The sequence below is a fragment of the Pinus tabuliformis genome, chromosome 8 (genome assembly GCF_031772625.1).
Source record: "Pinus tabuliformis cultivar Carrire ecotype Pingquan chromosome 8, CPIR1, whole genome shotgun sequence".
Lineage (NCBI taxonomy): Eukaryota > Viridiplantae > Streptophyta > Pinopsida > Pinales > Pinaceae > Pinus > Pinus tabuliformis.
In genome coordinates, this window is record NC_142294.1 from 1,733,381,949 (window position 1) to 1,733,404,854 (window position 22,906).

Below are 22,906 nucleotides of genomic sequence, written 5' to 3' on the forward strand. Positions count from 1 at the left end.
CCTTATTTATCAAATTAGAGAGAGCCTCCTTCTATTCGATGAAGTGCCTTGAAGCACTACTGTCAATAAGCCAGATTCCCAAAGAGTCTAGAGGAGAAGTAGTGGAGAGGGCCAATTTAAGATAATACTTCTTTAGCTTATCAGAAACAACATTTGATTCTTCATACCTGGAGTTCCTTGCTTTCTTTGAAGAGTCGACCATTTCCTTGATGACTTGCATTACCTGTCATTCCTCCGATCATTGAAGATGTCCCAGGAATGGTTGCTATCATCATCAAGTGATGTGTCCCTCCCATTCAGACACTCTTTCGCATAATGGTCGAACTTATTGCAAGCAAGGCATCTGCCTTTCCTTCCACCCTTAGATCCGGACTTCCCATTGAAGTGATCTTTACGTAGGCCATCAGATGCTTCCGTTGCACCATTCAGATAATATTCTCTGCTTCGACTTCACCCTTGGTGAGTTTGAAGAGGGACGAGGAACCCATTGAGTCTTTTTGTCCTTTCCAACTGTCTTCGGTGATTGCTCTTTCACTCTTGCTTGGGCTTTGTCTTCGCTTTAGCTTTGATACCATGTTAATTTTAGGTATGTTCCATGCTGATAGCAAATTTACTTCATTTTTCCATATTAGTTCAATATCAATTGCAGATTAGTAATCACATTTAGCATGATAGTAAAATGCAGATAGAACATAAACATAAATCGCAGAAGACAAGCCAAGACAAGAGGACACAAGATGTGGTGCCAGTCAGGGACAAACCCCAATGTGGGGAAACCCTTGATCAATTCTTCTTATATGTTCTTCAATAGTTCAACAGAGAGAGAGATAGTACATATACATCAGAAGTCAACATTTTGACTTATCTAAATAAGAGCAGAGATCTTCTCTAAGAAGATGGCACATGAGGCAGCTGATCTGAACTCAAGTGAAGGCATACTACTTCAACTGATCCTCCAAGGTGACTCCATCACCATGCAACACCCATCACTGTGCTGCACCTCATCATCATGCTGCACTCATCACTGTGCTGCACCCAATCACTAAGCTGCTCTTCATCACTATGCTGCTTCCAATTACTGAGCAATACCACATCATCATGTTGTACTCATCATCAACAAGCTGCTGCAATGCATTGTGCTGCTGCTATATCTACATGCCCATCATCACCATGTTGTACCATTGTGCTGCACCATACTGCACTACACTGCACCCATCCTTACTGTCACCTATATGCTGCACCACTATCATTTTGCACTATGCTGCACCATTCATCATGCTGCACTAATCATTGTTGCAACTAAACATGCTATCTCTAACACCATGTTGCATCCAACATACCCTCATCCATGCTTCTTGTAATATATATCATTATGTTGCACATACAACATCCAATATGCTGCAAACTATTTACACTTATCAGCCTTAGCTGCTTGCTATGGCTTGCAACCTAGCAAAGCAGCTAGGCTATGGTTGTTTAGGCTTCTTTCATATTTAGGCAGCAAAGAGCTTCTCTAGGACAACAACCAAGTCCTCTAACAGTCTTCCTTAACTGCTTCTAACAACCCTCCTAAATAGCCTCTAACAACCCTCCTAAACAGTCCCTAACAACCCTCCTAAACAACCTCTAACAGCCCTCCTAAATAGTCTCTAACAACACTCCTAAACAACGAATAAGTTCGCTCCATGGACTGCATCCATGGCACCAACATGACACATAAGACCAGCATATTAGGGATCTCTTTAAGGGCCTAGATAAGGCAGCATGTGCAACATTAAGGTCTCCACCATGACTGCATTTAGGTCTGTGTTTAGGGCTTCACCTTGTCTGCGTCCTAGATCTAGGGTATGCGTAGAGTTGGGGCATCATCTTCTAGGAGCTGCGTAGATCCTTCTTGCCCATGACAACATCTAGGGAAACTCTTCTTAGGGTAGCATATCTCTTAGGATCTCTCCTCCCACCAAAACCCAAAGACAAGTGGAGAGGAAGAGATCATAAGAAGAGTGTGTGAAAATGACTAGCAAGCCACCTCTTTTTATACTAAAACGTTGAGCACAAGTGGGGGCAATTTGGTTGCTGGCCGACCTTGATGAATTGTCCCATAACACAAATAAATTCATATCTCCATGAGAGGAATCCAAGAAAAATATCAACTACCATAAATAAGATGACCCACATGGAGTTTGGCCTTGGTTGCCAATTTTAACAAGATTCTATATGCTTTTGAGAAAGATTATAACCAATGAATATTCCCTTGATGCTTGTAGAGTCCAACTTCTTTCGCTTGTCTTTCGGAACATGGATATACGCTGGACTTCGAAATATGTAGAAATGATCCACACTCGGCTTCTTCCCTGTGAATACCTCTTCGGGTGTAGTATTATCAAGACTCTTATGAGGACTTCTATTTTGAACGTACACAACAATCATTTTGCTTCACCCCATAAGAATTTCGGTAAATCTTGATCAAGGAGCATAGTTCAAATGCCTTCTTCGATTGAGCTATTCTTCCTTTCAGCCAATCCATTTTGTTCGGGATAGTAGGGAACAATGGGCTCCCTCTTAATAATTGCATCCTTACAATATGCAATTAACTCTTTAGAGGTGTATTCCCCTCCATTGTCAGACCTTAGAGTCTTTATCTTCTTTTCGGTTAGGGATTCCACCTTAGCCCTAAACTCCATGAACTTATCAAATACTTCATCTTTAGTTTTTAGTAGATAGAGCCATGTCTTCCTCGAATGGTCATCAATGAATGTTACATAGTAGAGATGACCTCCAAGTGTCTTGTTAGACATGGGCTTGCATACATCGGAATGGATGAGATCTAATATTTCTTTGGATCTAGATTCACTATGATGAAATGGCTTTCTAGTATGCTTCCCGAAAGAACACCCCTTGCACATACCTTCATGGTCTAACTTCGTATCAGAAATACCATGAACCAATTGAATAAGAGTAGGGATGACCCTATAATGAAGATGGTCATACCTTTGATGCCATAGTTCAATGGGACTTATTTCCATATGCCCCAGTGCTTGAGGAGATGGAGTGATAACCCGGTAAAAAGTTAAAACTTCCTTCACGAACTCCAATAACCCTAGCTTTGTCAATACTAGAGTTCTTTCTCCAAACCAGTACTTTTCCATCAACGAAAGAAATCCTTTCCCTTTTATCTTCTAAATAAGAATAGAAAGTAAATTCTTTTTCAAACCTGAAACATAGAGAATGTTGTTGATATGCAACTTCGATCCATTATCGAGCTTCAATGATGTAGATCCCAGACCTCTAACAACATAGCTTTTATTGTCACCCAATTCCCTTGCATGAGAGGATGACTCCTTTGATAGTGTGTGTAGTTGCTTGCTTTCGCTTGTCATCTGTCTCGATGCTCCACTATCAATGATCCATGCATTGTCATCAGTAAGAGAACCTGTAAGGGCAACCAAAAATCCTTGACTCTTGACCTTGTTGAATAAGTAGTAGATGATCTTCTTGATCCATCTTCCAGTAGAGTTGAAACCCAATCTTATGTAGTTGACCATAGAGGGAGAATCCATGCCAGCAGAGTGATCTTTGACTTCTCTTGATCTTAGCTTTGATACCATGTTGGAAAATCAAGGATATTATATTAGGGTTTGATTCTCCTTTCTTGATAATTACTTGTGAGTGTGTTGGTTTCTTTTACTTCTTTATTATTTTATCTTTCAACAAGCAATTATACATATATGAAGATCACAAAACAAGAGACACAAGATATAGGCACATGCCAGGGAAAAACCCCCCTCGAGGGGAAAACCAAGTCATGATAATTCTTCCGTTCAAGAGTATTCTTTGAGACTCTTTACCCTATACCAAGATCAAACCTTCCCTCCACACGACGTCACCCTTCATGATCTTTGACCCCTTCCAGCAACTTTGACTAGGCAGCAACTTCTGGCAACATGCAACTTACAACAATAGGGAAACCTTAGGAGACTTCGATCTCTAAACCTATACCATGAAATAGAGAGAGAGAGACACCAAAAGTTCGATTTTCTTCTTCTCTAGAGACTCCCCCAAACTCGCACTTCTTTCGTCCTCTCGACAATAGACTTCGCACTTCTCCAGCTCTTCTTGAGATATGAAACTTGCTTGAGAGTGAGTGGTTCAAATGACTTCAACCTCCTTCAATATATAGGCTTCTAGTGGGTCGAATGGGGGTCCTTAGGCTGACTTGATCTTCCTTTGGTCGACATTATGTGGAGGACACATAATTCATATTGGACTTGATACAAAACCTTTTTTCATGATTCGAAATCCCAAGAAGGGTCACTTCAAATATATAATGATTCTATAAAGTCAATATTAATCCTAAGATTCCACAACGGGGATTTTGACTAATATAATGATGAGCCAAGCATGAAACCCATGCTTTAATAAGTCATTGTTACAATAATAAAAATTCTTTTCTTTATTCTTTTGACAAGTACATTACATAATGACTCAAGTACATTATTGAAGACTGAACATTCTTCTTATGAGATCTCTTCAGATTGAGAATGACCATGTACCTCTTATGAATAGTTCCCTAGTTAAGAGGGAGTGTTGAAAAATGTGTAACTAGGTTCGGTCTTCATAAGTGTAAAATGTATTCTTGTAAATGTAAAATGAAAAAGAAATTATTATTATTATTATTGGAGCATGGGTTTAATGGTCAAGTTCTGTTATTTTGTAGGTCAAGCACCCATTGAGTGCTTCTAGGGTTTGTCCTAGGTATAAGAGTCATTGTCATATATTGGAGACCCTATGGGCACATTGTAAATTGTAAAGAAAAAATTATTTTGTCTTTAAAGTGTCAAAATACCTCCAAGATCAAGTCGGCCTAATGAGCTGTCAAGTTAGCCTACATGAAGAGCCACGTCCACTCTTGAAGAAGCTGATATATAAGAGGAACTCGTCCTCCATTTAAAACACACTCTCTCATCTCTTATGCGAAGAAGAAGAAGGAGAGGTCGAAGAAGGAAGTGCGAAGAAGAGGAAGTCAAATTATTTCTGGGCCTTATCTATTCTTCTGGGAAGATCGAAGTTAGGGTTTCTGCGCTGGATCTTCTGGGGTTCGATTTTGGAAGCAAAAGAGAAGGGAAGGCAAGTGAAGGTCTCTTAGGGAAACTTACTAGCCCTAGGACTCCAGTTAAGGCAAGCGAAGTCAAGAGGAAGGCTATTAGAGGGAGATCGAAGTCTCCTAGAGACGCAACAATAGTTGCAGTAGTTGCTGGGAGCAGAATTTCAGATCTATTCGGAGGTCGAAGATATTGTAGCAGGAGGCCGTGGTAGACTTGATCTTGGAGGGTATTTGTCTGAGTCTAGGTCATGGTATTCGTCAATTAAAGGATTTGAAAGATAAAGAAGATATTTTTGGGTTTTCCCTTCAAGAGGAGGGGTTTTTGCCTTGGCTTGTAGCCTATATACTGTGTCTCTGTTCTTACTATTTTGGTAGCTGTTTGATGTATTTCTCGAAGCTAATAAGTAAAAGGTAACACAAACAATTATCAAGTTAAGAGAAATAACATATTCATTGCCCTATTGAATTCTCAACAGTTGGGATAACCATCGATTGAATAGGCTCAGTTGGTCCTTCTTCTTCGTAATTTTGCAGTAGAGTTCTCATGCTGAACTTCATCTTCTTCAAATACGAGAACTTCTTCGTCATCATAATCAATAGGAATATCCTTTGATTTCTTGTAAGCTTGATTCTCATCAAATATGACATCCCTGCTTACTTCAATGTTTCTTCCCTCCTTTATGTAAATTCTATATGCTTTTTTCCCTATTTTTTCAACACTCCATGGAGAAACCATGGCATCCACAAGTATTTTAAGCAGAAACGTAGCAGAAAAGGAGATATTCCAGCAAGAAATAGTGTGGACAACAGACCATTGATACCACCTCTTGAGATATCCATGAAGAAATTTGAGATTAGCTCCACTTGCATGTTTATCGCTTGTGAACACAAGTGTAGGCAATCATTTGTACTCTAAAAATTAGTTGGAGACCGAATCGAGTAACGCTTCTGATGAATCGACCCTGCAAGCCTCGGAGCAGGGCCTGAACCCAGCGTAGGTCGAGAAATTGTAGCTACATTGTCAATCACAAGCCAGAGTACAAGCCAAATACTAATGCATCATGGTCGGGTGCTCATGGCTATATGGCACACACAGAGCTTTAACAACCTTTGGAAAATACTCTCATATGCGCGAGACGATGACGAATATTCATAAGATCCGTCTTCACATTGCCGAGTCTTGCAAATTCTAGGCACTACAACCATTGGAAAATTTGTAGGATAATTGTTGGGATGGCCAACAGCTACCGAGGCAGGGTGGTCCAACGGGCGGACGAATAGCAAGGGGTGCACATCACATTATACACGTTCAATCCATACCCCCTTTCACCGGTCAATCCATGAGAGTCAGTACCCGAGAAGAAGGAAACTAACTTACCGATACGGAACCCTAGTTTCCACCTCGAATGGATGGATGGATGGAAGGAAGAAATGAAAATGCATTACATACGTTGCACCATTCAAAGATCATACGCCAGTCATTGTCGATCATTGTCAGCCATAAGTAAAGGCAGATAAAGAAGCAGTGGTTTACTAGGAACCAATTGGTCCGGTCAAAGAACCCATCCTATAGCTTATGGATTTCGATGCTTGTAGAGTACAACTTCTTTCACTTGTCTTTCAGAACATGGACATATGCTAGACTTCCAAATATGCGGAAATGATCCACACTCTGCTTCTTTCCCGTGAATACTTCTTTGGGTGTAGTATTATCAAGACTCTTATGAGGACTTCTATTTTGAACGTACACGATAGTCATCGCTTTATCACCCCATAAGAATTTCGGTAGGTCTTTATCAATGAGCATAGTTTGAATGCCTTCTTCGATTGACCTATTCTTCCTTTCGAGCAATCCATTTTTGTTCGGTATAGTAGGGAACAATGACCTCCCTTTTAATACTTGCATCCTTACAATATGCAATTAACTCTTTAGAGGTGTACACCCCTCCATTATCAGACCTTAGAGTCTTTATCTTCTTTTCGGTTAGGGTTTCCACCTCAGCCCTGAACTCCTTGAACTTATCAAATACTTCATCTTTAGTTTTGAGTAGATAGAGCCATGTCTTCCTCGAATGGTCATCAATTAATGTTACATAGTAGAGATGACCTCCAAGTGTCTTGTCAGACATGGGCTCGCATGCATCGGAATGGATGAGATCTAATATTTCTTTAGATTTATATTCACTATGTTGAAATGGCTTTCTAGTATGCTTCCCCAAAGAATACCCCTTGTACACACCTTCATGGTCTAACTTCATATTGGGAATACCATGAACCATTTGACTAAGAGTAGGGATGACCCTCTAATGAAGATGATAATGGTCATCAATTAATGTTACATAGTAGAGATGACCTCCAAGTGTCTTGTCAGACATGGGCCCGCATACATCGGAATGGATGAGATCTAATATTTCTTTAGATCTAGATTCACTATGTTGAAATGGATTTCTAGTATACTTCCCCAAAGAACACCCCTTGCACACACCTTCATGGTCTAACTTCATATCAGGAATACCATGAACCATTTGACTAAGAGTAGGGATGACCCTATAATGAAGATGGCCATACCTTCGATGCCATAGTTCAATGGGACTTATTTCCATATGCAACAATGCTTGAGGAGATGGAGTGATAACTTTGTAAAGACTTCCTTCACGAACTCCAATAAACCTAGCTTTGTCAATACTAGAGTTCTTTCCCCAAACCAATACTTTTCCATCAACAAAAGAAATCATTTCCCCTTTATCTTCTAAACAAGAAATAGAAAGTAAATTCTTTTTTCAAATCCAACTTCAATGATGTAGATCCCAGACCTTTAACAACATAGCTTTTGTTTTCACCCAATTCCACTGTATGAGAGGATGACTCCTTTGATAGTGTGGGTAGTTGCTTGCTTTCACCTGTCATGTGTCCTGATGCTCCACTATCAATGATCCATGCATTGTCATCAGTAAGAGAACCTGTAAGGGCAACCAAGAATCCTTGACTCTTGACCTTGTTGAATAAGTAGTAGATGATCTTCTTGATCCATCTTCCAATAATGTTGAAACCCAATCTTAAGTAGTTCACCATAGAGGGAGAATCCATGCCAACAAAGTGATCTTTGACTTCTCTTGACCTTAGCTTTGATACAATGTTGGAAAATTAAGGATATTATATTAGGGTTTGATTCTCCTTTCTTGATAATTACTTGTGAGTGTGTTGGATTCTTTTAACTCTTTATTATCTTATTTTTCATCAATCAATTATACATATATGAAGTTCACAAAACAAGAGACACAAGATATAGGCACATGCTAGGGCAAAACCTCCCTCGAGGGGAAAACCTAGTCAAGATAATTCTTCCTTTCAATAGTATTCTTTGAGACTCTTGAGTCTTTACCCTAGACCAAGACCAGAGTTTCCCTCCACACCATGTCAGCCTCCAAGATCTTCGACCCCTTCCAACAACTTTGACTAGGCAGCAAGTTCCGACAACATGTAGCTTACGACAACAACAAAACCTTAGGACACTTCGATCTCCCAACCCAGACCACGAAACAAAGAGAGAGATACGCCAAAAGTAAGTTTTTCTTCTTCTCTAGAGACTCCCCCAAACTCGCACTTCTTTCGTCCTCCTGACAACAGACTTCACACTTCTCCAGCTCTTCTTGAGATATCAAACTTGCTTGAGGGTGAGTGGTTCAAATGACTTTGACCTCGTTCAATATATAGGCTTCTAGTGGGTCGAATGTGGGTCCTTAGGCTGACATGATGTGGAGGAAACATAATTCATATTTGACCTGATACAAAACCTTTTTACATGATTCGAAAGCCTAAGAAGGGTCAATTCGAATATACAATGACTCTATAATCTCAATATTATTCCTAGGAGTCCACATTGGGGACTTGGACTTATATAATGATGACCCAAGCATGAAACCCATGCTTTAATAAGTCATTGTCACAATAATAAAAAATCTTTTCTGTATTATTTTGACGAGTACATTACATAATGACTCAAGTACATTATTGAAGACCGAACATAGTTACTTTTTCCAACATTTATAAGATCAAACACGCTGCTAATGGCAGTGTTGAGATGTTCAAAACTCGGTTCGTGGCTTAGGGGTTTTCTCAGAGAGAGGGAGTTGACTATGATGAGACATTTGCCCTTGTAGCCAAGTATTCCTCCATCAGGGCTGTTATTTCCATTGCTGTAGAGATGGTTGGAAGAGCCATTAGATGGACGTCAAGACAACATTTCTTAATGGTATGATTGAGGAGGAGGTCTATATAGAGCAGTCATAGGGCTTTGAACTGCATGGGAGGGATTCTCATTTATGCAGATTGAAGAAAGCGTTGTATGGACTTAAGCAAGCACCATGTGCGTGGTATTCTAGTATAGACAACTATTTGCGGAGGATGGGCTTCACCAAGAGTGATGCTGACTCAAACCTCTACTACATATTTGTCAAGGGAGAGCCACTCCTTGTGTTATATGTAGATGACTTGTTTTTTATAGGTTCAGATAAGCTCATTCTAGATTGCAAGAAGGATCTTGCTTTGGAGTTCGAGATGAAGGATATGGGGCTGATGCACTACTTTTTTGGGTTAGAGTTGTTGTAGAGAGATGGGTAGATCTTCTTTGGACAGGGGGAGTGTGCTATGGAGATCTTGAAGTGATTCAGGATGCATGACTGCGGTCCTATGGCTACGCCAATGGTTAGCAATTGGAAGAAAATAAATGCTTCGAAGTCAGAGGTAGTGGACCCCACTTTATATAGGTTGCTAATTGGCTCTCATGTATCTGACATTGTTATCAGAACTGAGTTGGTGATCAAACTGAAAAACCTTGTGGACCGGGAACCAATTGGAATTGGACCAAAAAACTAGTTGACCAAACACGCAAAATATTCAAATTTTAAAGAAAAACATATATATACATGTACATCCATATGAATCCAAACCATTTATACATGAATAGGCAAAAGTTCTCATTTATATAGCATGTAAGGGTGCACATAACCAAAATAGCATCGAGTGAAATCCATCTTTGAACCAAAGATGCATCAACAAATAGGCTCTAGATGGCCTCTAACATCCAATAAAAATAATGCTACAGCAAATGCCTACATATCATCAAAATCATTGACTATATTGGGATCTTTGTCATCAATATAACCCTCTAAGCATTAAAATAAGATAGAAAAAACATAGCATGTCATGTCAAGGATTTGTTTGAATGATGGGTACATTTTTAGTAGAGTCATAATAGAGGAGTTCAGCAACCGATGCCACTAACATCAAATTACACAGAGGGTTTGGTGCTCTTTATTAAATACTAGTTCCACACCCTTGTACATGAGAAAATCCAATGGAAACATTGCAATCCCCCCAATCTTGAAATCCTGAAAAATTATTAAGTTTGGTGGATTTTGAGTGAAATCTAAAATTCTACTTTCTCCATATGAAATCCAGTGAGGTTGGAATGACTCTCAAACATCCTGGGTCATTTTATGGTAATGTTAAAAAAATTAAGTAAAAGGATGAAAATGAAAGATAAAGAAAAATGCCACTTTTACATAGCAATACCATGAAATTAGAATTGCATAGCAATTCTAGAGCCATAGGCTTGAATATTACGTTGAGGGCCTAGGGGAGAATTAGAAGTGGGCCCGGGCAGGTACAAACCAACAAAACTGGTCCTGAATTGGCCGGTTCAGTGAGATAAGTTGGTTTGATACTGAATCGGCCTATTCTGGTTCCAAAGCCCTAACTGAACCTGTTTTGGGCCCAAACTTGTTGGACCATCTGATTCTGGTCCGGTTTTGATAACACTCGTGTCTGGTCAACACTAGAATGGATATAAACCGGTCCTGAATTGGCCGGTTCAGTGAGATAAGCTGGTTCAACACCGAACGGGCCTATTCTGGTTCCGAAGCCCTAACTGAACCGGTTTTGGGCCCAAACCTATTGGACTGGCTGATTCAGGTTCAGTTTTGATAGCACTGGTATTTGGTCAACACTAGAATGGATATATGTTTTGTTGTTAATATATGCAATCAATTTATGATTGAGCCAAAGTGAGTGCACTGGGTGGCAACAAAACATATACTTAGGTATCTGCGTGGTACTATGGAGTAAGGGTTCAGTTATTTCCAGGGAGATGGAGTGAAGATAGTGGGTTATTTACATGCTTACTAGCTAGGCAACACAATTGACAGGAAAAGTACTTCAGGTTGTTGTTTTAGCCCGTGGTTTGGACCTTTTTCTTGGTTCAACTGGAAATAGAAGTCAGTTGCATTGAGTTCTACTGAGGCAGAGTAAATGGGAGCAAGTTTGGCATCATGTGAGGCCATTTGGCTCTGGAAGTTACTGATGGGGCTGTTTGATCAGGAATTAGAGATAGCCGTGATACATTGTGACAATAAGAGTTGCATCAAGCTCTTTGAAAATCCAGTGTTTCATGACAGGTTGAAACACAAAGATTAAGTACCACTTCATCCAAGACTCTGTGCAAAGAGGCACAGTGAAGCTGCAATCTGTACCTACAGATGAGCACGTTACAAACATCCTCATGAAGGCCTTGATGAAAGGCAAGCTTGTATTCTTCATGGGAAAGTTGGGGGTGGTGTAGAACAACTTCCTTGCTAAGAGGGAGTGTTAAAATTGTAGCTTGGATAAGTGTATCTTCATAGGTCTTGTGTCCAGGTGTGTAGAAGGTACCTGGAAAATGTACTTATTTCAGCATTTATAATTCTCCTAAGTCCACATGTAGGAAAAACATGATAATTAATTTAATTAGTTATTATTACCTTTTTTAGTATTAATTTCCAAAGTTATAAGCTTTGGATATTAATATTTCCATTTAAGAAAATCAAAGAAAGTGATAAGATCAAATTGTAGCCTTCGATCTTTTCTTTGAAGATCTCAAGGGGGAATATGGTTATGAGAGAAATTATAAATTGCTCGAATAACTGGGTGAAGGACACATATGAGATCACATCGAGTGAGAGAGAAGAGGGCCGATTTGGGTGAGAAGAAGGAAGGTCAAGCGCTGAGAGAAGGGGTCGTCTTGTTCAGAGAAAGAGGGGCCGCTGTATTGAGCAACAAGAGAGGGGTTGAACTATAGGATGTGTTTGCAAGAGAGAGAGGTTGAGTATTGGGGCTGAGTTTCCTGCTGGAAGAGAGGCCAAACCCTGGGCCAAGATCTGCTGAAGAAAAGGGGCCGTACTTTGCTGGAGAGAGGCCTTACTTCAGGCCATACCATTGCAGAGGAGTGAAGCTTATTTTTGTGGCTGTTCCTGGCTGTATATTCTCTGGATCTGTTGTTGTAATTATTTCCTGAGTATTTTCTCTGAAGCCTAATAAAATCTCTCTTTGCTGGTTTTTCCCCACACTGGGCTTTGTCAAGGTAAAAGCTGTGTAAAAGTTGATGTGCTTGGATTTCTTGTTTTTGCTGTGCATAATTTGTTAGAAGCTCAGCTGTGTTAATTTTGTGTAGATTTCAGATTTGAATTTTCTGGGTTTTAAAAATAAATTTCTGAGTTTAAAAATTTGTTGGCACATTAATCGTTTGGCTGGGCTTAGAGAAACTGACAGCAGTTCTTGGCAAGTTGTTGATCCTCCAAGTCCCTCAGTGGATATGCCTTTAATTGTTCACCATAACCCAATATTATGATTTTGTTCTCTCTATAAGTAAGTTTTGATCTGCACTACTCTTAGGAATAAGCATATATATTGTACTCCCAAATATGTGCAATTTTTTCACTGCAGGTTTGCCACTGCAGGCTTCCTAGGGTGTGATATTCCAAACTACTTTGGTTGGACTCCTATTACTTGGATAAACTGTGCAATTACAAGCTTCTGCCCAAGATTTTCAATCTATACCTGTGGATTTTAACATACATATGTTATGCCTTTACTGACAGCCAAGAAAATATTGTGCAACCATAAGCAGTGAAGGAACAGCGATAACATGAAATCAGAAGTAAAAAAGACAAAGTAGGCCAACCTTCTATAGTATGAACAACGACGTAAAACACATCATATCTTCAATTACAACCCTTAAGATCAGGTGAGGCATAACATGTGCCTTGACAAATCTGAAATTACAGCAGAAAATTCCCCAGCACTTAAGGTTACATCCAGGACTAGGGAGGGTTTACAATCTCTACTGTAAATCTTTTCTCATTATGCAGAACTGCCCTCTACCAGAGATTATTTCCAACAGCCAGTAGAATGGTTACCATTGCATAAACCCTAATCTTCCGTTTAAAATAGAAGAGAAGGATGAAAACTGCGCATATGTTCTTGCCCCTTGACTTCTTCCTCCTAAGAGCTGTTTAACTGGGCTTGGGGGGCTTCGCTTATCAAATCCAAGCATGAATCATACAAATGCAAATGAGAGTGCTAATCCTTAATTAGAGTTCTTCAACTAATCTACTATCAAATAATAAAAGACTATTAGTGGTTTTTAGATTTACTATTTTCTCCAAGAAATAACTTAAAGCTGAACGTTCCACACAATCAATAAAACATGTGAGAGAAGAGTTTGAATGGGTCTTCATGCCTTTTGTCACACTCCTATGTAAAACACCCTCTTGAAATAGGCTTCCTTGACCAGTAAGTAAGGTTGCTGTGGCTGTTCCAGATGTCTTCATCTTATGAAAGTTGCCCTCTGAGAAGGTTAACCAACTCCTCATAAAATGGATCTCATGAAGATCTCATAGAACAAGATGCAAGAGTTTGTTGAGATTAATCCCTGCCTTGAATGATGAGTTCCCATATATATTGTAACCAACTTGGTATATGTGCAAACAGTTGGTGATGCTGGTTACAATCACCCATAGATCACGCATTTGACTTGTATTTCCCAGTGCTGTGTGCTCCTTTAAAGATGATTGTTTGACCACCATGTCAAGGGCTTTGTTTTGCCACTTTTCTCCATCTTTCCATTAACATTATAAACAATAAACGAGGTGGAGTGCTTTTTAAGTGAATGTGTTTGACCTAGAACCAAGTGCTATATACCACATGACTTTGCTTTAGGCAGGGTGTTCCTTACTGTGCATATTTATGGTTCTAGCACTCATAAATATGCATACTAAGAAACCGCTATGACCCTTTTTACAGGGGCTGTTTCTCCTATTTCAGTGACTGGAAAGAGTTAAGATTGCCACTTGGCATGCATGTTGATTTCAACCTTTAAACACTGCACATGTAAGGTGGCCAATGGAAATAAGAAACAGGTTGAAGGAAAGAGCAGGTGCGTGTTCTCTTACGCTGTCACGAACAGGCCCAAGGATAGCCAGATTGTGCCCTTATTATGGTTCAGAATAGTCACAACCTTGCCCTACAAATAACACCTTGTATGCTGTATTATGTTAGTTACATATTAAAAAAGTCCCCAAAATATTGGATAGTTGCTGATGTAGGCCCTTCTGATATTGTGTCGAGTCTTATGGTGTAAATACTGTGTTGGTCTTGATAAAGCAGCACACTATGTGCTGACATATCTCCTCAGATAGCAATCTGACTTCACAGGGATTGGCTAAAAAGGCTGCACCTTGTTATGCTAAATCACTGGTTAATATGCTGAATATGATTTAATGAAAACTGCAACCATTTTGCAGCCAAATGAAGCCTAAAAGATAGCAATAGCAGTCTGGAGATACCCAATTCAGACAATATTCCAGCAATCATGGTACCATCACTTATGCCCATCAAATGATCTTGTCTGTGCTGCTTGAAAATGCCGGGTCTAACTCCTGGAAAAATATCTCTGATACTGCTGGGTAAATAGACTGTAAACCCCCGAAAGATGGACCTTTTTAAAGTTGGATAGACTCCTTGGTGGTCACCATTCATTTACAAAGACCAAACTTCCCACTATCCTGTAGTCATTATGCTTGGTGCTAAGCTTGGATCTTTATCCAATTATTGGCTGTACCTTTAATGTTCTGCATTCATTTGTTCAAGTACCAACATTATTTTAATAGCCAGTTGTTTTGACAATAGACATTCTCCATGTAGATTCTGTCCTCAAAACTACAGAAAAACTGCAGGAATCTGAACTGGCCATCCTTTTAGGTACTGTCGACGTTAAACATAATCTGGTTATACAGGTCTGAAACAGAAACTCTAATGTTTGCTTCTGCTATTACTTTCTAGTGAATTCCTAGCTTATCCATATGATACCTAATATGGCCACTCCTGTGCTCTTCTTATGAGTGAAACTGTTCCATTTGACAAGAATGAAGAGGAAGAGAAAGCATGCTCGCATCCACATCACCTTAGTACTGTGGAAGGAATGTCTCAAAATGCACGTGCATCTTGAGGGGCAACACCCTCAAAAAGAATGTTAATACCCAAGCAGATTTCCAAAACTCTTATGCTTCATATACTCTTGTTTTGTTTTGAATCACAATGTTACAAAGCTGACCTAATTTTTTAGTATACAAAATAACATAACCACAGGGACAGCTGGACGTGATATAGGAAAGGCCATAAAGAATTTTGCTATGCAATTTTGTTGCAATTTATTAAGATCGAGCAGGGGTAAAATATTTGGAGCATTTTGTGAAGATAAACAAAGCACTTAATTAAGGCATTTGGATATTATCTAGCTTTGAGAGCACGTTGAACATTTATCATCAAGATCCTATGCTTTTTAGATGAGCTGTCTATGTATGCTTTGAGTTTACGATGTACTTTTGACTGCTTTCTTAGTTCAGTGATTAAGTCTACTTGTTTATTTGTTGCATTGTTGATGGTTCAAGTCATTGGAATGCAGCATGGGAGGCCTCGTTGTCAAGCAAATGCTATTTCAAGCAGGAAAAGAGAAACTCACAAAACTTGTAAATAACACCTTTGGAGTTGTAAGTAGCATCAAATAAAACATGTCAATCAAGGCTGGTGCCTGCTGATGTGAATTAGCACGGGTGCCTAGTTAAAATGTGCAGTATCTAATTTCTTATCATTTCTGTTGTCCAAGTTAAGACTTATTAAAGAAATTGTAAGCTTTCTCTTTTCAGGTATTTTACAGCTGTCCACATTTTGGAAGTAAGCTTGCAGATGTGCCATGGCGGATGGGCCTTGTTCTTCGCCCAGCTCCTTCGGTTAGCTTTGCCTTTGGACTTCTTTTATGTTGTTCATTTTCTTTATAAGTATGTAGGACATGCATGCCATGTAAACGTCCATGCAAATTATCTGTATAATGATTATGTATTGTACTGATTGGAATTGTGTAGATAGGAGAGTTAAGGAGTGGATCTCCGAGGTTGGAGGAGCTTAACCATTTTGTCCGTCAGCTTCATAAAAAAGGTGGTCTTCAGGTTCTAAGTTTTAGTGAGGTAGAGTTGGTTTTGTACTTTTATATTTATTTATAAAAGATCACTGGATTAGTGTTCCTGGATAATGAAATTATTTTAAATTAAGCACTGATGCTTGTCCTGAATACTTGATCTGTAGACTAAAGTAACTCCTTTAGTCGAGGGATATGGAGGATGGGCCTTGCGAATGGAAGTTGTACCAATAGAATCTGCATACCCTGGATTTGGTGAACTTGTGGTATGTAATAGAATTTTCACATTTCAATGCTAGGAAATATGTAATGGACTTTTCACATTTCAATGCTAGGAAATAGGACATGTGCTCCTAACTATGTGTGTTGCGTGTTGGACATGTGGATACACAGGACATATGATACCAGTGTGTCTGACACTCGTGGGGCATGTGTCCTTTGCTAAGACAAGTGTCTCATGCATGTCTCATACTAAGTCATCACGTGTCCCAGAATGCTGGACACTCAGGACCCCACAAAAATTCAAAACATGTGTCCCAATGTGTGATTGATGCACTTCTATTTCTAAATATTCAGAAAATTTAGATTTTTATGTCTACAATCACTCTCTCACACACATGGATATATATATATATATATAGAGAGAGAGAGAGAGAGAGAGAGAGAGAGAATTTTCACAGTTGTAATTATGGAAGATTTTCTGGATGTAAGCTGTGCTTTAAGTTTTGAATGAACCAGCAGATGTTAGGAACATTTCAAAACTTAAATATAGTTTACATCTAGAAGATCTTACTTGATATATATGGATATATTTACATGCCTCTCCATGTCATTTTTTGGTGGGTCTACATGTTCCTCTTGGATACCCTAATCCCTGTATCCTGCGTCCAAATGTCATGTGACTTAGCTTCAAGGTAATAAAGCTTACAGGTGCACTTACAATAGAGCCACAAACTGATTTACTAATAACATTCCTATGATCAGCTAAAGATCAAATATAATAATTGTATAACGTCTGTAAATGGTTGGATGGCACAGCTGAAGTGTGGTTCGCTTTTCGGTTTGGTCTTACGTGTCTGTTTATTGTTTGACCCTCACATGCTGGCCCTTGTATATAATTCTTTCACTACAGCTTTATTTCAGTTTATAAAGTCGCTCCTTCATCTAAACTGTCTCCTTGATCTGCTTGTAACAATTCTGTGTGTGTGCGACAGATATGCCTGTTCTGGTGCATTTCTCCTGTGCCCAACTATGTCTTCTGCATGTGTAACAATGTGTGACAGGTCTTCGCACTAATTGAGACTCTTCTCTGCAGCAATTCTGCACTTGTATCTCTCAGACTCTGCTTTTCTTCTGCAATTCATGTGCTTTTGCAATTGTAATAGCTGCAGATTGCTGCTGTACCATGTTGACACCCTAACATTATGTCAGCAACAGATTCATAGGCAGATTCTCTGCCTATGAATAGAGCCTCAGTGCCCTAAATCTGTTTGTGACTGCTAAATAATTTTCCTTGAATCTGCTTGCCATTTTATCCTATAGAACTCATATATTTTCTTTCTCCATGAATTTTAAAATATCTTTTAAAAGGCTTTATAAATACTAATTCCCAAAACGCATATTGGAATTCTTCAAGGTTGGTCTGAGATATATATATATATTAAGAGCAATTATTCAAATACCTCAACGCTGGTTATAATTTCCAGCTGAGGAAATCCCATGATAAAGTTATTCTCCTGTAAAATTTGTGTTCAAGCAGATCCCCTGGACTGCCAATCAATGCAATACCTGGACCTTTACCAGCACTTTCCTCAGCTCTTTGTCACTATAGCTATGATGCCATATCAGATTCTCACACAAGGAAAATCATGGTCTAGACAGCTGTGTGTGCAAGAGAATAGTCACTTCAATCCATTATTCAAAAATGATTGATGTGATTCTAATAGATCTCAAGTCTCATAAGAGGGTAGGAAGACCAATAATATCCTGGGAGCTGCAACACCAAAAGTCACGTGGGCTGGTTTATTGCTTAATATAAAAGTATGTACCATGTACAATGACCATTAAATAAACATATACATCAACAATAAGTGCATAATAGTAATAAGCAATGGGATTGCAAACATGATACCTAGAAGCTAGAAGAGCAAGGATAGAAGCTGCAGTAGAAACATTAAAGCGAAGCAAAAGTAAATGACTATCTCCATCAATACAATGTGATAGTGCTCTACTCCACAGTCACTATAGGAGTAGAAATAGAGGCAGGAGATGAAAGATGAGAAGCAGCCTCTGGATCCACAAAGAGCTAAGATACTTCCATAACAAGTGGGGAAACTTGATACCTTGCTTCTACCAAAGAGACAGGGTCTATGCATTACCAGAGGATGTGCTCGAGAGAATATCTAGGGTTGAGGGGACCTCATCATGTGACTCAGGAAGACGCTTGGAACAATCAAATGAAACTCTCCTAGTACTCAAGGCTAGTGTGAAAAATTTGTTGGTAGTGGACGAAGTGCCATAATTGATTGTTTGAGCCAAGTATGACAATAACGTGTACTTTGCAAATCCGATACATCTGAGAAAGTCTTTATGAAAGGGAACACGATTCACAACTTGCTCATAGGGATATGTGTATCCAACCCTCAACCAAATTATGGTGAAGTATCCCATTAAAGACTAGGTGAAATCAAAATCTTCTTCATTCATGGAACTGCAACTTTCCCTTGATAGCGAATAGGATATGCATGGTCTCATTGAGCTTGTGCCAATTGCATCTAGGGCCTCAATGTTGTTGAAATTCAGTTGCAAGATTGAATTTTTAGTCATGATAATTACTTGTGAAGATGTTTAGTGTTCTTCTTAGTTTTTCTTTATTGTTCATTAAGCAATTATCATTCAAATACAAGAAAATAGAGATCATAGTGCATAAGAGACAAGAGACCAAAGATTAGGCCAGAGGCCAGGGAAATGTTGGCATTATGGTACAGGGGTTGTCCTTGATGGCAACCGACTCATAGGTCAAGTCAGATTTGATAGGGACATGCAGCTGTCATGGCTGTAGTATGTACCCAATAGGTTCCCAGCGGTTTTAAGGTATGTCTAGGGTATGGTCCGGCTCAAATTCAAGATAATCTGCCCTGCCTTTGACAAAGTTGCCAAGATTCATTTATCTAGAAGCCCTACAGATACCACCTGTCTGTGAAAGCTAGAAGAATAAAATCCAGAATAGTATGAGTTGCTGAGACAGTTGAGCCACATGAGCGACAGGAATATTATATGTTGTTGAGATGCCAGATATTGGTTCTATAACAATTGGTTAATCGGAACTGTGCCTGTAGTGTAGCCACCCTCCCTGTGAATAATTGAATGCCGTGGAAAGACTGAAATCTGTGTATTCACATTGATGATGGGTTGCACGTCAAGGGATACCATGGCAAAATCTAAGGGCTGAACATGTCAGATGGTAGGTAATTGAATGCCGTGGGAAGACTGAAATCTGTATATTCACATTGATGATGGGTTGCACGTCAAGGGATACCATGGCAAAATCTAAGGGCTGAACATGTCAGATGGTAGGGCTGTGGTCGAATCGGGCAGAAAGGGGCTGACAGTTGTGAACTTGTGACCATACAACTATAACCAAATTCAAATCAAAGCAATGGGTAAAATTTTATGAAGGAAAGTGAGTACATATTCTATATTTATTATATCATATATATATATATATATGCAGTAGTCTAACCAGGCTGCTTTTTTGTCTTGAAAATCATTGAAATTTCAGTAATAGTTTGATAAAATTTGGCAGGGTTTTTGTGTAAATCTAGGTTATAGTTGTTAAACTTCAAGATTTTGGTTGTCCAAAGGTTTTGTGTTGAATTCATTTCCACCATCAAAAACATGATTCAAACACTACCACTGCAAGATTTTTTGAAATTTTTTTGTTCGGTTTCATGCTACTTTTAGCCATCTGGGCAATTCCTCCACCTTGGTAGACCACGCCTATATATATATATATATAATAACAAAATAACAAATGTTTAAAATTATGGTATAATACTCGGAATATGGTTTCTTTTATAATCTCTGTTATGGTTTCATACTCAGAATATGGTTTCTTTTGATCTAAATACAGAAATTAAAGTGAAGTTTTAGAATTCACGGTAAGTTTTTTTGCCTGATACGCAAGACGGGCAATAATCATTGGTTCAAAAATGACTGAATAGAAGAGAGGGTTTGCTATTGATGCTTACAGACTGCCTGAATTAATTAACAGCAAATTTGGTTAGTGAAGGCCTTGTTTTGATCTAGAGAGAGCTGCAACATTTGTTTAGAAACCTGTACTTTGAAGCATTTGTTTTGAATCCAATGTAGCTTGAATGAGAATGATCCAACCAGATTAATTTCCTTTTGGTCTGTTTGTTTGGGAAAACGAATCAAGCTTCACAATGTATCTTTTATATGAAAAGATTAATAAGCATTTTGGCTTTCTTGCAAGGTAGTCACGAGTCTTCTATATTATAAATATCTATGACGGAAGGAGCAGGGAGAACGTTGCATATTCAGAAAGGCTGATGCATGTTCAAAAATCTATATTAACAGATTTCAAATGTTCTTTTCAATGACGCAGGTACTCGACGGTACAGATCATATCAATTCGTGCAAACCTGTTAGCCGTGCAGATCCAGCATATAATGAAGTGCTTCATTTTCTGCAGACATTACAGAGAAAGCTCTAGTTCCATCCAAATAGGGTCTTAAATGTATAGGCATTTTCATCATTTCATTTGTTATTCTTTTTTAAATTATAAAATCAAATTTGATAATGATGGGGTGTTATTGGTTTGCTATGCTGTGACTTGTTCTAAAGGTACTGGTCTAATGGAGTTGCAGAGCTTCATGTGTGATAGTTTTAGGGAAAATTCTTATGTTAATATAATTTCACTAAAAGGTGCTTCCGTAACCTAGGTAGATGTGTCACATTTGTAATGTTAATATATTAAAATTTAAAAAATATAAAGTCCAAGTTAAATTAAAAAAAATATGAAATCCATATTAAATTAAAAAATATATATATGAATTCGATAAATAGTACAAGATCATGATAAATAAAAAAAATGACCCTAATATAATATAATAAAAATATGTACAACACGTAGTACAAGATAATGATAAATAATTAAAAAAATGACCGTAATATAATATTAAAAAAATGACCGTAATATAATAAAAATGTAGTAAAAGAAACAACATAGATCCATTTGAATTAAGTGCCATGAAATTATATTTTTAATTTTTTTGATCTTTTTTGGCGCTAATTAAGGTTAAGTGAAATCTTGATAGCTTGATTAGATTTTGAGAGTTTCATTTTGTGAGGTGGTCAATATTCAAAATTCATGGTAGTTGGGAAGGCACACAAAATAAAATCTAGTGATGTTAGTGTTGGTGTGGCCTAATTTTGACAACTTAGATGCCCTTAGGTTGTGGTTTCTTAAAAAACAGGTTAACCCCACAAATATATGCTAGCCCAAAAAATATTGAAATCTGAACTTATGTTAAAATGGATCTCTTAGTACAAGTTGCAAATGTTAGCCGAATGATGCAGTTATATGACCACAAAGATTAGTGAGAAATACAAGCAATTAACATTGCAGTTGGTACAATGAATCAATTCATGGACTATTGGTTTGACTTGTGAATAGTAACGGTTACCAACATGATGGCATCTATAATTGACTCTCTTTTGTGGGAGAGTAAAACCAAAACCTTCCAAGCTAAATTAAAATGAAGGCACAATGCACCCCTTCAAGGGAGGTGGATGACGGAAATTCAATATATATGTATAATTTTCAACATTGGCAAGTTGTGCTTTTGCAGTCAATGATTATGGTTGGTGAGGAGTTGAAATTCTTAGGATTTAAGACCACATTCATTCCGTCCAGTGTAAAACTCTATTGAAATGATGCCAAGAAACCGATGCTAACAAATTCCAATAACTTTCTCTGATGTCTTTAAACACATCACATTCCAAAATGAAATGTTTTTTCGGTTCCACTGCCCCAAACATGCAAAATGTACGCACATGTTCTTCCCAAGCTTCTTTAGGCCTTTTCCACTATCGTGTTTCACACCGAAGTTGATGTGAGTTGGTTCTTAATTGAGCAATAAGAACCTTTGCCCTCCACAAAACGTTAACTCCAATGAACTCCTTTTGTTGTAGATCACACGTAGGATTGAATTCCTCAATATAGTACTTCTTTCTACCCAACTCTTTTTCCCATACCCGTTTACGAAACTTCTCCATAGCAAAATTATTTATTTCCTTGTTATTTGTGGGACAAGCATTGAGGTAGATATTCCATTTTTGCATCCATGTGTAGTTTTGTCTCGTCCATGTTTTCTTTCTTTCACTCATGCCTTCATTGAAGATAACATTAGGCCATCTACCTACTCCCATTTGCTCAATTATTTTTAGATAGCTTATGAGTAGCACCATAGCAATTGCTTCATTGGGAGTTG

General features: G+C 38.5%; 1 protein-coding gene across 3 annotated transcripts in view; it reads left to right on the top strand.

The window, feature by feature from the left end:
* Positions 1-21,213, top strand: part of LOC149243012 (alpha/beta-Hydrolases superfamily protein) — a 135,517-nt gene extending 114,304 nt beyond the window's left edge. The window contains exons 6-10 of one of the 3 annotated variants that reach the window (XR_016246679.1): positions 15,882-15,966; positions 16,123-16,206; positions 16,339-16,411; positions 16,559-16,657; positions 21,019-21,131. Coding sequence is in view for 1 of the 3 variants with exons in the window: in XM_089374400.1 (XP_089230526.1) it covers positions 15,882-15,966; positions 16,123-16,206; positions 16,339-16,440; positions 16,559-16,657; positions 21,019-21,126 (478 nt within the window). In the remaining 2 variants the exon portion in view is untranslated. Of the gene's footprint in view, positions 1-15,867; positions 15,967-16,122; positions 16,207-16,338; positions 16,441-16,558; positions 16,658-21,018 lie in introns of those variants that run through there. The other 2 variants (XM_089374400.1, XR_016246680.1) reach the window with 2 other exon arrangements.
* Positions 21,214-22,906: the final 1,693 nt, after the last annotated feature.